Source organism: Pygocentrus nattereri, chromosome 18, assembly GCF_015220715.1.
Source record: "Pygocentrus nattereri isolate fPygNat1 chromosome 18, fPygNat1.pri, whole genome shotgun sequence".
Taxonomy (NCBI): domain Eukaryota; kingdom Metazoa; phylum Chordata; class Actinopteri; order Characiformes; family Serrasalmidae; genus Pygocentrus; species Pygocentrus nattereri.
Genome location: NC_051228.1, coordinates 17,246,015 through 17,259,830, shown reverse-complemented (window position 1 = coordinate 17,259,830; position 13,816 = coordinate 17,246,015). Strand labels below are relative to the sequence as shown.

General features: G+C 44.8%; 1 protein-coding gene across 2 annotated transcripts in view; it reads left to right on the top strand.

Annotated features, from left to right (window-relative positions):
* The window catches only part of antxr1b (ANTXR cell adhesion molecule 1b), a 102,777-nt gene extending 89,859 nt beyond the window's left edge, over positions 1 to 12,918 (top strand). Inside the window, exon 18 of one of the 2 annotated variants that reach the window (XM_037546935.1) lies at positions 8,124 to 12,918. In XM_037546935.1, coding sequence (XP_037402832.1) covers positions 8,124 to 8,651 — 528 coding nt within the window. In that variant the 3' untranslated portion in view covers positions 8,652 to 12,918. The remainder of the gene's footprint in view (positions 1 to 8,123) is intronic. The other variant, XM_017718878.2, reaches the window with a different exon arrangement.
* The last annotated feature ends 898 nt before the right edge of the window (positions 12,919 to 13,816 follow it).

Below are 13,816 nucleotides of genomic sequence, written 5' to 3'. Positions count from 1 at the left end.
ATCATAATTACAGTGGCAATGTCTGTGTTTTCATTTTTGTTTATTTCACCTTTCAACTAAGCCTTTGTTTGAGCACGCCACCAGTGGCATCCCCTTTATTAGTCATTCGTTGCCACGCCTTTTTTCCCGCCTCCCTTAAGGTGTGTTGACTGTCACCTTTTGCACACTGTAGTGGCGCAGCAGTAGCGCCACAGCCTATTGACCATAACAGCAACAGTTTGAACCTCGGTCTGGGCGCTTCATTAGTGGTGACAGCAGCTGCATATTTTGTCGCCCCTTATATTCTGTTACCATTTTGTTTTTGCTGGGCTTAAGTTCTGCTCTTGGGTCCGCCTCCCCCCATCCCGCACCAGAAAGGTGTGACCCACCTGGACTGGATCCCATTAAGTCTGCCCTGCAAAACCAGGGAGCAGTTATTGGCAGGCATGAAGCTGCTGCACGACATGAGCAGCTGACCCTGCTAATCAGAACACAGACCGAGGGAGCTCAGCCTGCCAGTGCCAGTGTCAGTGCTGGTGATAGTGCTGCTACTCCCCTCTGGGAGGGAGTTGTGCTCTGGTGGCCAACCCAGAGAGATATGCTGGGGATACAGAGATCTGCAGAGTTTTTCTCTTGCAGTGTTCCCTGGTGTTTGAACAGCAACCCTCCCAATTCCCAACAGAGAGGTCTAAGGTGGCCTATATAATCTCTCTGTTGACCAGGAGGTCTCTGGCTTGGGCCACCTCATTGTGGGAGCTGGATTCCCCTGACACTGCCTTGGGGGAAAGCTTTACAAGGGTAATGTGGACCACCTTTCACAACCCCAGTGGGGGTCAAGAGGCAGTGCCCCACCTCCTGGCCCTCTCCCAAGACGCCCATCGAATTCCGGACACTGGCAGCTAAAAGCAGCTGGAACAAGGAGGCGCTAATGGCCATTTTACAGCAAGGACTTAATGGGAGCCTCAAGGATGAACTGGCCGCCCGGGAGTTACCCTCCACATTAGAGGGCCTCTATGACGTGTGCATTCGCTTGGACACTCACATGCATCAGAGAGACCTTGACCGGAGAGGTGGTTTCTGTGCTCCTGCCCCGCGCCCCTTCTGGTGCCCCACTCCAGCCGGGCCACCACCTAGCAGGGATCTACCCGAGCCCATGCAACTGGGGGGGTGCGGGCTTGCCAGGTCATGACTCTGGGCCTCATGTTGTCGAGGCCAGACACCCTTGCAACATCAGTCACCCAGCGGGAAATGCCTGGGCTCGCTCCGGTCAGGGGGACCTTTGAAGGGCTGGTCATTCTTTCCCCCACCTCTTTTTGGGGGTGCAGGTTTCATGGAGGCCCACTCATCATACCACCCTGCAGATTTTCATTGACTCAGGAGCAGCAGAGAGCTTCCTTGATGTCACGCTGGCCGCAGAGCTGGGCCTACCCTTCGAGCCCCTAGAGCACCCACTGTCGGTCATGGCCATTGACAGCCGTTCTCTGGGGTCTGAGCCCGTCACTCACCGGACTAGGCCACTCACCTTACGAGTGGGTCCACACAGGGAGAGTATTGTGCTGCATCTCATCCAAGCCCCCCATTTATGGCTGGTGCTGGTGTTCCCTTGGTTGAGGCAGCATAATCTCCACATTGACAGGTCCAAGTATGTGTGGTGCCCCCGGTGCAACAAGCATTGCCTGGATGACCCTTTCCCGGGCCGTAGAGCACTTTCTCCCACAGGTCCCGCTAGGTCGGACCTCACAGGGGTCCCCATTGAATACTGGGACCTCAAGGAGGAGGGCCAGGTTTTGCCACCCCACAGGGAATCTGACTGTGCCATCAACCTGCTTCCAGGTGCCACACCACCCCGCGGCCAGTTGTTTGCGCTCTTGCCCCCTGAATGGGCTGCTATGGAGGACTACATCCGCGAGGCGTGGTAACAGGGGTTCATACGCCTGTCTTCCTCTCCCACGGGAGCAGGCTTCTTCTTCGTTGGGAAGAAGGATGGAGGCCTCCGCCCCTGCATGGACTATCATGGCCTCAATGCCATTACCATCAAAGACTGCCACCCCCTGCCCTTCATGTCAACAGCATTTGAGGCACTGCAGCAAGCCACATTTTGCACCAAGCTGGACTTGTGCAGTGTTTACAACCTCATCTGCATTCGGCAGATGGATGAGTGGAAGACAGCGTTCATCACTCCCATGGGGCATTACGAGTACCTGGTTATACTGTTCAGGTTAATGATCGCCCCGGCAGTCTTCCAGTGCTTCATTAACGAAGTCCTCCAAGAAGTGCTGGGTCTCTATGTATGTCTACCGCGCCAACATACTTATCTACAGCCACTTCCTAAAGGAACATGTCAGGCACATTAGGCTGATTCTGCAAGTGTTGTTGGAAAACCACCTATACGTCAAGCTGGAGAAGTCCATGCCCCCACAATATCCTTCTTGGGCTTTGTGGTGTCCACCAGCACCCTCCACATGGACCCAGCCAAGATCAGCACCATGGTGGACTGGCCGCATCCTATCTCTCTCAAGCTGGTCCAACTTTTCCTGGGGTGTGCCAACTTCTTCCGGCAATTTGTGAGAAACTTCAGTTCCATGGTGGCACCCCTCACTGCCTGCACCCGGAAGACCCCAGGGCCCTTTCGTTGGACCAGCGAAGCCCAGAAGGCTTTTGGTGAGATCAAGGCACAGTTAATATTCCCCTGGTCCTCCAGTTGCCTGATCCTGAGGAGCCGTTTGTCGTCAAGGTAGATGCCTCAGAAGTAGGCGTAGGGGCCGTGCTTTCCAATGGCTATGTCTGGCCAAGAAGCTCCACCCATGTGTGCTCTTTTCTCATCGCCTTACCCCAGCTGAACGCAATTATGAAGTTAATGAAAGGGAACTTCTGGCCGTGAAGCTCGCCTTGGAGGAATGGAGGCACTGGCTCGAGGGGTCCAAACATCCCTTTGTGGTCATGACTGACCACAAGAACCTGGCCTATATCCAACAGGCCAAGCCCGGTGGACACTTTTTTTTAGAATTCCACTTTGAATTCTTGCTGTCCTGTAGGCTCTAAAAATACCAAGCCAGATGCTCTGTCCAGACAATGGGCGCCTCCGGGGTCTGATCCCTCCCCAGAACCCCTTATTCCCGCTCCTCGGATCTTGGCCCCTCTCTGTTGGGAGCTGGAGACTGCCAGGAGCCCAGCATGGAGAGAGACGTCCGTGCCTTTGTCGCATCTTGAGAGATGTGTGCACACTGCAAGGCACCTCAGTCACAGCCTCCTCCACCCACTGCCTGTCCCTGTGCGTCCATGGTCTCATGTCTCCCTGGACTTTGTTACAGGCCTGCCTCCTTCCAAGGGAAACACAGCGATCCTAGTCCTTGTGGACCACTTCTCCAAGGCATGCAAGTTTGTGGCACTGCTCAAACTTCCATCTGACAGACAGCGGAGCTCCTCCTTCAGCATGTGGTCAGGGTACACGGGATGCCTAGCGATCTGGTGTCTGATCGGGGACCCCAGTTGCTAGCCGCTTTTGGAAGGCCTTCTGTCGAATCATGGGAGCCTCTCCTTCAGCTTCCACCTGGAGTCCAGTGGCCAAACCAGGTCAACCAAGACCTAGCCCGGACTCTGCGATGCTTGACCTCCATCAACCCCTCCTCTTTGGCAGAGTACTAACCCTGGGCAGAATATGCCCACAACATCCTCCGGCATTCGTCCTTAGGCATATCTCTGTTCGAATGCTAGTTTGGGTTTCCTCCGCCCATATTCCCTGAGGAGGAGCATGAGGTCGGGTCCCTGCTACTGAGCAATTCATGCAGCATTGCTGGAGGGCATGGCAGAAGGCCCATGCTTCCCTCCTGACCACCACCAAGACCAGGAAGCAGGTGGCAGACTGAAGGAGGCACCCAGCACCCACCTTCCAACCCGGCCAGTGGGTCTGGCTTTCGGCCAAGGATCTTCCTCCATATGGAGTCCAAGAAGCTGGCTCCTAAGTATGTGGGGCCTTTCAAGGTTGACGGGTGGGTCAACCCGGTCTCCTACTGGCTGTGCCTTCCGCCCTCCATGCAGATCCACCCGACATCCCACGTCTCCTGCCTTAGGCTGTTCCTTTGTGGGACCCAGCCCCCTGTGCCGCTTCTTTTGGCTGGCTCCCAGGCTTATGCCTCCTGGACTCCCGCCATGTATGGAGCAGTGTCCAGTACTTGGAGGACTGGGAGGGCTACAGGCCTGAGGAGTGGTCCTGGGTTTTGGTGTCCCATATTCTGGACCCGGGTCTTGTCAGGGAGTTCTGGCAGGCACAGGCTGGTGGCCTGGGGACTTCTGGGACTGTCTCTAGGAGGGGGGTCATGCTGCCAGCAGAGGACGTTGGCAGCAAGGCACCCAGCCCATGCCACCTGCTGCCGTCAGAGGTTGACGGTGGCAAGGTGCCATCGATCAAATTAGACTAACTTGACAGACCTGGAAGCCTCCTTATATAAGGTGCTGGCAAATGCCAATGTTTGTCACACCTTTGTAGAGGGGGGAACGGTACAGTATTTGGTCTTAAGAAAGGAAAGAAAAGAAATGAAAAGAAAAGAAACTGCCCTAAAACCCAAAAAGAAAAATAAGAGGGCCAAGAAAAGAAATTACCTCAAAAAAAAAAAGAGTAATTGCCCCTGAATTACTCACAACAACAAAATATCATAATCATAATTACGGTGGCAGTGTCTTTGTTTTCATTTTTGTTTATTTAATCTTTCAACTAAGCCTTTGTTTGAGCATGCCGCCCGTGGCATCCCCTTTTTTTGTCGTTTGTTCCTATTTTCCGGCCTTTCTTGAGGTGCATTGATCATCGCCACTTGCACGTGGTGCAGCGGCAGCACCGCGGACCGTCGACCATAACAGCAACAGTTCAAACTTCGGTCCAGGCGCCTCATTAGTGGTGCATATTTCGTTGCCTCTTATATCCCGTTACCTTTTTTGTTTGTGCTGGGCTTCAGTTCTGCACTTGGGTCCACCTCCCTGTCGTCCTGTAACAATAGGCTTGTGTTGCAGGCCTAATCTGGCCCACAGACCTTGTGTTCGACTTAGGACACAGAAGAACCACTTTTGGTTCCCTAAAGAACTTGAGTGAAACATGCGTGTAGAAAAGGAATTGTAGGCTATTCCTGGTTGCTGTAGTGACCGTGCAGCTTAAAATCCCTACTGCAGTTTCACTGTAGCAGCTGTTTTCTCTTCTATGTGGTTTTACTGCAAATGATGTTCTATTCTGACGTTTTGTCTCTGGCACAGGACTATGAAAGCCTACAGTGCTGCCACATCAGGTGATCACAGGTTTTTTGTTGAGCGACGCTTCTCATCTAGACTTTAAATTGCCCTTTATTGTTTTGCTATCCAGTGTTTACCATAGGAAGATGTGTTCCTCTTTTGAGTCTCAGTTTCTCTGAAAGTCTCTTCCTCTTACTCTTCAGAATTTTTTCTTTGTCACTGTTGCATTTGGCCTTCAATGGACTGGCGACCTGTTCTGGGTGTTTCCTGCCTTTCGCCCAGGTAGGATGAGCAGTTTAGAAAATAAGATAAGATGCCTTTATTGTCATTGCACAGTGTACAACAAAATTGAGCAGCAATCCAACAGCACTTTCTACACACAAAACATTGAACATAAGGCTAAAATATATAAAGTGCAGATTTAAGAAAAATAGTATAAAAATCTTAAATAAAGAAAAAGGAATATAAAACCATATATTCTAAAAAGACAATACACAATAGACAAGTGAGGTCGCAGTGGTTATTGCACATTGGATAGCTTATAGAGTTATATAATATTGCACATCTTAAGAATTATTGCACAGAAAGAATATAGATTGCACACTTGAGAACAAATAGTCCAGTGAATAATAAATAGGACAGAGGTGAAGTGGAACACTGGAACAGGTGTAGTGTCCTATGAAGTCAGTACCAGTAAAGAGTTGTAGTGGTGTTCAGTTCACTTCTACTGTGCACAGTGCTCTATAAAAAGTTTTTAAGTCTGTATACAGTGCTGCCACATTGGGTGATCACAGGTTTTTTTGTGATTACAGATTATTACAGGTGATTACAAATTTTTTGTAAAGCTGTTTTGTAACAATTCCTGTTATAAAACAACTTTGATTTGACTTGACAAATCCCATACCCAGCCTACTTGTTACAAGAGCTTTGGCACAATGTCATGCCTGTGTCTTCTTTTGCTAGCTCAGGTGGTCAACTCTCTAGTGTTGAGTGAGCTTCCATCATGTCCAAACAGCATGCGTCAAATGTATCACATCGCATAACAGAACACCGGAACTGTCAAAATGTAAACAAACAATGACCCTGTGAGAAATAGAACCTTTTTGGTGCTATCTAGAACCATTTTCAACAAGCTTCTATGTTGAACTACTTACATCACTTTCTCCGTCAATAAAGGACCAACGATGCTCTCTTCCAAGCACTGATACTTTTCCCTCCTTCAGCTGGAAAAGCAAGCAGGCAAGCGAGCTGGAAAAGATGTACCATGTTCAGGTTGGTATGGCCAGGATTGAATTTAGTCACCCTCCTCCAAACATAGTAGGAGATGAATCAGGACAAATTTTGAGACATGCTACTAGCAGGGAGCCTGCTCATCATTGTCATCACTAAAATCAGCACTACGTCAGGTTAGATCTTTTGCACTGCTTTTGCTAAACTGAGAACTGTTGGCAACAGTAGTGGCTCAATGCTACTTGTAGCTAATGCTGTCAGACACCAGATATTGGATGACCTATCTGGACCATCCACTCTCCCCAGCGAGCTTGTTTGGACAGTTGTTTGCAGTCATTCATGGCAAACTTGAGCTGATGACAAAGCACAAAGGCCTTTGTCTATTCTACCAAAGTGCTTGCAAACCTACTGCTGCTTCCGCCTACAAAGAGGATTGCAAATGTCTATGCATGGAATCCCCACCAGTCAGCCTGGAGAAAAGACCGACTACTTGATCTCCAAAAGGACAAGAGTGAGGATGAAGTGGTCTAACTTCCACTACCTTAGGATGTAGCTGAAAGAAGACATCTACAGCCTGGAGACACCACCCTTTGTCTAGCACAGTCACAGTATTTGGGGATAGGGGACCAATTGAAATCCTTTCAGATGTAAAAAAAGTCTACTCAAGCCACCAGTTTGGGCATTTTGAAAAGGAAACTTCATTTGGGTTGTGCATTGATGTTCCTCAGGGCATGATAAAGGCACCCACAATATATGTCATCACATCATCTGTCTACATGAGTTACAAAATCCTAACAGATTTGCAAAACAGTGAGCTGTTAATGTAAGTCTTTTACAGGATTGTCTTAAGGGTATGCACCCTAGATGATTCAGCAAAAGAAGGTATTGCATACAGAAGGAGTTACTGCTACAACAAAGCACAAAAATCGAAAATGGAAAACAAACAAATCTAGGATGGGAGCAGACCTGTTTAAGCTTTTACACACACACTAGACACAATCTGTGGATGAAAATATGGTAGAGAAACATGGATATCAGTCTATTCTCCAACTGGAACTACAGTAGCGATTTACTATGAACCAGCAGCTGAGTGCCATGAAGTTCTGGTTCACACATTATAAGGCAACTCAAGCATTTGCCAGCATTCAGATGGTCATTCCTCCATTTGCATATACGTCTCCTACTTTTTCTCTAGTAGCTTTTTCATTGTCTATTATCTCTCTCATTGAGTTACCTCATTCATCATTTCACACAATGGGACTCATGAACGTTTTACACCATTAACATTAAATATTTGAAAACATGGGAAGGCCTTGTTGAGATTCCCTATCAAATACTCTGTCAGAAGGAGCAAATTGGTGGTAAATTTGACTAAAAATACTGCGGTTTACCCCCAATTGTGGTTTGAATAAAAGTCCTGTCTTCAGTCAGACATGCAAGGGTGTGATATCTACATTTATGGCATTTGGCAGATGCTTTTATACAGAGCAACTTACAATTCAATCATTTTACACAAGTAGCTGAAGGTAATGTTAGGAGTCTTGCCCAAGGACTCTTTTTGGTAGAGTGTAGAGTGCTTGCCTAGACAAGAGATTAAATTTATCTCATCTGTTGTACCTTATTCCTCATCTTTGGGCAACAGTTGTTGTATGCCTGACTTTACATTTGCTATCATTGTCCCTTGTTTTATTTTTCAGGGTCGCTGTATGAACTTCACTCGAGTCAAATCTTACCCAGCTCCTCGGTACCCACGGAACAACAGCAACGCCTCTAGGCACATCTACAGTCTTCCCCACAGCCCCACCCCACCGGCCCCAAAGAGCAACCTGCCTCCAAACCCACACTGCAGTTACCCCTCCCACTCCACGGACCCACACTGCAGTTACCCTACCTACCCTTCCTATCCCTCACCTTCTCCAGTGTCCTCCCTGCCTCCTCTTCCTTCAACCCCACCCCCCTCTTCCATTACTCCGCCCCCTTACACTCCCCCACCCACCAGAGCTTTACCCCCAGCCTCCTTCACTCTCACTTTGGCTCCTCCTCCCTCTCCACCCACTGGCCCCTCTCTATCAACATTCCTGCCTCTGACTCCAGCTCCAACTGCCTGCCTGTCTCTATCAGTGACTGGCTCACTGCCCCCACCCCCTCATTCTGCCCCTCCTGGCCGAGCTCCTCCTCCAAGCCGCCCTCCACCCCGTCCCTCCCTTGATGATTTCCAGGACTGATCAGGTCTCAAGGTCAGTCTAAGTCTGAAGCATCTTTGTTTGCTCCTCACTCCACTCAGTTCTTTCTTATGGAGGAATCTCTTGCATCCTGTTTGGATGACTCCAGTCCAGATTTAAAAGGCAAAGGCTGAAGAATTTTTTTTTTTGTCTATCAGTCCAAATCTGACCCTTTACCCAGGTGATCTCCCTCTCAATAAATAACTAGGATTTTTTTTCTCCTCAGAGAATGTTCTGGATAAATGGATGTTTTTCTTTGCTAAGGAGGCAACTACAAAGAAACACTATCAAATATTTCTAATCAAGAAAGATAATATAAGATTTGTCTTAAGATCAGCATGACTTTGAAAGCTTCTCAAGCCCACCCTCCATTCAGTGCAGTCCATCAGAGGAATCTCTTGTAACACCAAGGTCACATTTGAACAAGAGTCAGGACGAGTTCAAGTTTTCAGTGGACACTCACTCTAAATGTAGAAGTTTTGTCAAATGCTTAAGATGCAGGAAATTCCCACTCTCTCCATCCACTTGTTCCAAAAAAGTCACATAAAACAGGGGTGTCCAGCACTGGTCCTGAAGAGCCTTAGTCCAGGTTTGGAGATGTTGCAGGTAACTAACTGATGGGTTGAATTAGGGAGACTAACAAACTGTGCTGATTTTAAAGGTGGCTGTATACTTGAAAAAATTAAAGCAAGCCACCACTGAACAATCAGTTTCTGAATAGGCACATAAAGGACGTGCTGGACTACATGTGTCAAATTTGCATTTGGAAATTGACAAATACTCCTCTGTCCATTGGTGCAAGCAACTATAACCAATTACAGACAGAAGGAGGACATTGGAAGCTCTCACAGCCAGTTTACAAATAATGGACGCTGGGTATTTAGTTGTCTAGATAGGGAATCTATTATGTTTTTTATTTTCCTTTAGTGTGCTATGTATCTTTTTTGTGCATGTAAATGTTCTGCAAACTCACAAAGCTCAAAGTTCTTTTCAGAGGGAGAAACTCTCTCCCACAGAAACCACTTTTCTCAGCTGCCTGAAACGCCTCCTTGGAATTCCAACCCTTTTCTTTTGTTACAAGATGACTCAATCTTTTGACACAGTCCTTACTGCCCACCTACTGGTGAGCTTGATACACCTTCACACAGCACACAGCATCTACTGGAGGAGAGTGTGTTCAGTGTTGTAGTTTGTGACGAAGATGCTGAACAGACTTTCAGGATCCACTCTGGACCAAACTGATACGGCAGAACCAACACTGCTGGAGAAACAGCCACAGCAGAGTTTACAGCTGCTCAGGACAGAAGGGTCTGTCTGCAGACTGCAGGACAGGGGCAGAACATGGAGGAAGGACCCGATCAGAGTACACTGGGCTCATAGGGAGGCGGGGCTTAAAGACACAGGAGCTCTAACAGTGTTTCAGACAGAGGATGAATAGAAATGAATAGTATGAGCAAAACAATGTGTTTGGAACATAAAAAAACACAATTATGAACATAGAAAAGGAGCATGATAGGTCCCCTTTTGTACAGCTGAAACCACAAACTTGTATTTTGTAAATATACACTTGTATAAAGTGTATATTTACTCCTAAACAAAAAAAAGAGCAGTCTTCCTGATTAATGGTTTGAGTCCAGTGTTCTTTCTACTTGTTCCGCTTTTTAATCCAAACAGGACACAAGCATTTACGCGGATGTCATTCTTATATTTTATGGATGTTTACAGGATTACCCACCTCGTTCAAACAAATTGAAGCCATTCGGAATATTATTTCTATCAGCCTAGTCTATTCTGATAGAGGTGTTTACACTGGACATTCTATTCCGATTAGTTAAATTATTAACAGATTATCAAGATGCATGTAAACATGCTTATTTACACTGACAGAAAGTTTCCCAAAAGAAGGACTCTGAAGAGTGAGAGCAATAACAGAACTGTTTGTAGTTTGTTGATGTAACTTGAAAGTGACTCGCTTCTTCTTTTATGATAAGTGAGAACAAAAGACTTTGGGCCAGATGTATGTGCAAGTACTGACATTGCATAATGTGCCTTCATGTGGCCGCAATATGAGCAACAAGGCATCTGAAGACTGACTACTAACTGAAAGCTTGTGAAATAAAGGAGAACAAAACAGCAAATGAAACAATTACACTTAAACAATTATGACTATGATTGCATGCTTTGGCCACATCATGACACAATTTGTGCTGCCTCTTCTCACCCATATGTCTGATCCTGAGAGTTTAAACAGTTATCCTGATGGTAAATATTCTTTTATCTTGCGCTTTCTTTCATCTTTCTGTCTTACTGCTAACATAGCGGAATTCAGCTGATTTAGTCTGAAACTGAAGTGTTTAGAAATTCTCCACTGCACAAACTCAAACCAGTGTCAAAAGATGCCTTTTTTTTTGCTGTGCAGTGTCTCATTCATTTTAAATATATGGCTAAGTTAAGGTCCTGCAGGACCAGAGCTGGAAACCCCTGATGTAGATTAATCTTTGTACGGCAATACCACTTTTTTTGAAAGTGGGGACTGAAAGAAGTAAACTTTGTGAGATTACAAACAACAAGATGACGTTCCTCTCCACATGACCTGTAAAACTATCAGAACCGGAACCCTGACTAACCCTGACTGAGGTCTGCAGGAGTGGTGACTTTATTATAAATGACAATTCATTGTTATTGGCTTTGACAACATGCTGGTAAATCATGCAAAATGTCAATATCTTCTGGTGACATGTGTAAAGGACAACTATGTAAATTATGGTCCTGTATGTTAAATAGCTATGCAAATACAAAACTATGTATTGTATCATGGGCAACAGCAATACACTAAGGGCTGGCCTGAATAATTAGAATACTCAAGTACTCATTTGATGTGTTGATATCTGTGTCCTTGTTAAGCTTCATCACTTGTTAACCCTTTAGACCCCGAAAGAATTCTTGAACACTGTTGTGGATTCCTGACACTACAATTCTTAAGAGTTCATCATAAAACCAAGCAAAAATTGCAATAACTTGACAATCAGACGTGATTATAAAATCATGATTTCATACTCATGACGTCAGCTATAAACATTTAGCTATCAATGTTTAAACTTAATACATGTTAATTTGTCATTTAGGTAAGAAAGCTGAGCATTTAGCTGCTGCCGAGGTGAGAGACGACACAAAGAGGTAGGCTAGCTAATCAGTTAACGGTGCAAATTTAGCATAAAACACTGAAAAAAAAAAACTGAATGAGATTTGTGTTTGTCGTAGTTGTTATAGAGCTAGGTGATAAGGCAAAAATATACAATTAACATACTTCAAAAAATGTTCCTGATACACATCTTTATAGTCAAACATACAGTTGGTCAGTGTCTACAAGTATATACAAGATATGTTCAGAAAAGCATATTGTATTGTGACATTAATGATCATCATGATAAAAATATATATTGTCATATTTCCCAGCCCTGAGTTATTCCACTTACAATGGAACTAAGCTTAAAGCACAAAGTTAACGATTCAGAATAAAGTATCTAAAAATTTAATGAATATGCTTGAGGTTGTATACAATTTAACACACATAAAGTGGTTAATAATGGACTTTTGTAGGGGAAGTACTGAAATCGTGTTCGAGTACTCATTCAGAAATATCAACAAGTTTTTGATGCCTATAAAGTGCCATTCAGGCCAGCCCTGTAATACGCAAATCCTATTTTACTTGAGAGATCAGACACTCAGCTTTATTACTGCCTTTCTGCCTGAAGAGTATCGCTGTTTAATGCAGTTTAGTTTCAAAATGAGTGATGATTTATTGGAACAGAGGCAAACAGGGAAAGCCTGAAACAGTTGAGAAGATTGGAAGAGTTACTTTTGTACAGCTTGTAGGCTTTTAATATGTATATATGGCAGTAAGTATATCTATTATAGAAATGCAATTAATGCTTGCAGATCGACAGCGTGGTGAGTAAAATGAGGCTTTTATAACGAGTTATTTCTGATGCTGTTTTTAGCGAAACACGACTGCGGTGATGTTTTACTGCTTAAGACAGACTGTTTTATTTTTCCTTTTGAGGAGTTTATCTTATTTTGCTTGTGTGTATCTGTGTCTCGGTGCATTAACGTAACATTAATGTACGTTTCTGGGGCATTAACCTAACAAAGAGCATGTTTTCGGAATCTTTTCTGACTCCTGTCAACCACGCTTCTCGTTATGAATCAGAAAGTGAATGTACATGTTGTTGTTGTTGTTGTTGTTGTTGTTGTTGTTGTTGTTGTTGTTGTGTGTTTTTTTTTTTTTAATGTTTTTTTTTATTAAAATTTAATTAAAATGTGAAGATTCTTTATTGTTGTTTCAGTAGAGGACAAAGTAAAGGCTTTAACCCTTTAATGTCTCCCCAAAACCTCTGGAACCGAATGTCTCATTGGCGATGTAGTCTGAGAAATTGGGGATTAAAGTGTGTGTGCAGGTCCATGTTGGCCACAGCGAAGCATATAGCGTGTAGATTGGGAGTTTTCTGTGTTTATCACTTTCTAAAAGATGCTCAAGGCTTCTTTATTGCTTATGCACAGCTGTGTCAGGTAGCATAGTTCACGACTAGCATAATGACGCTGCATGTATTCATACTTTAAAATGCTGCTTTCACTTGAGATGTTTTTCTTTTCTAACTCAGCGTTTTTAAAATATCAGGTGTTAATGTTGACGATAAAAAATTACAGTGATGATGGTTAATAATGAGGAGACAGAGCTGATTGTGTGTGTTTATTAGGAGGAATAATGTTAGCACACTTGGCTAAAGCATTTAGGAAATGGAGACTGAAACTGGAGAGCGTTAATGCTCTGATGAATAGCAGGGGGTGCTCTAACAGCATTCACAACTTACATTTTTATCACACTTTAGTTTTTACCTTTTATATTGGTAACTGTCTAGCTAACTAATATTTTTAACATTATTTCAATTTTGTTTTTATATTTCAGCTGTGCGCATATGGTCAGTTGCTAGGTAATAGACATGACAGCTGATTGTCGACTTCAATCAGCTATTTTAAGATTTTCTAATGGGAGATAAGATGCTATAAGATAAAATACGAGTAGATTTGATTCTGTAATACGAATTTGTGAAAAATCTTATGTTGACCTGTCAGATTGTGACTTAACCTTAGCATTCTAACCAGCTAGC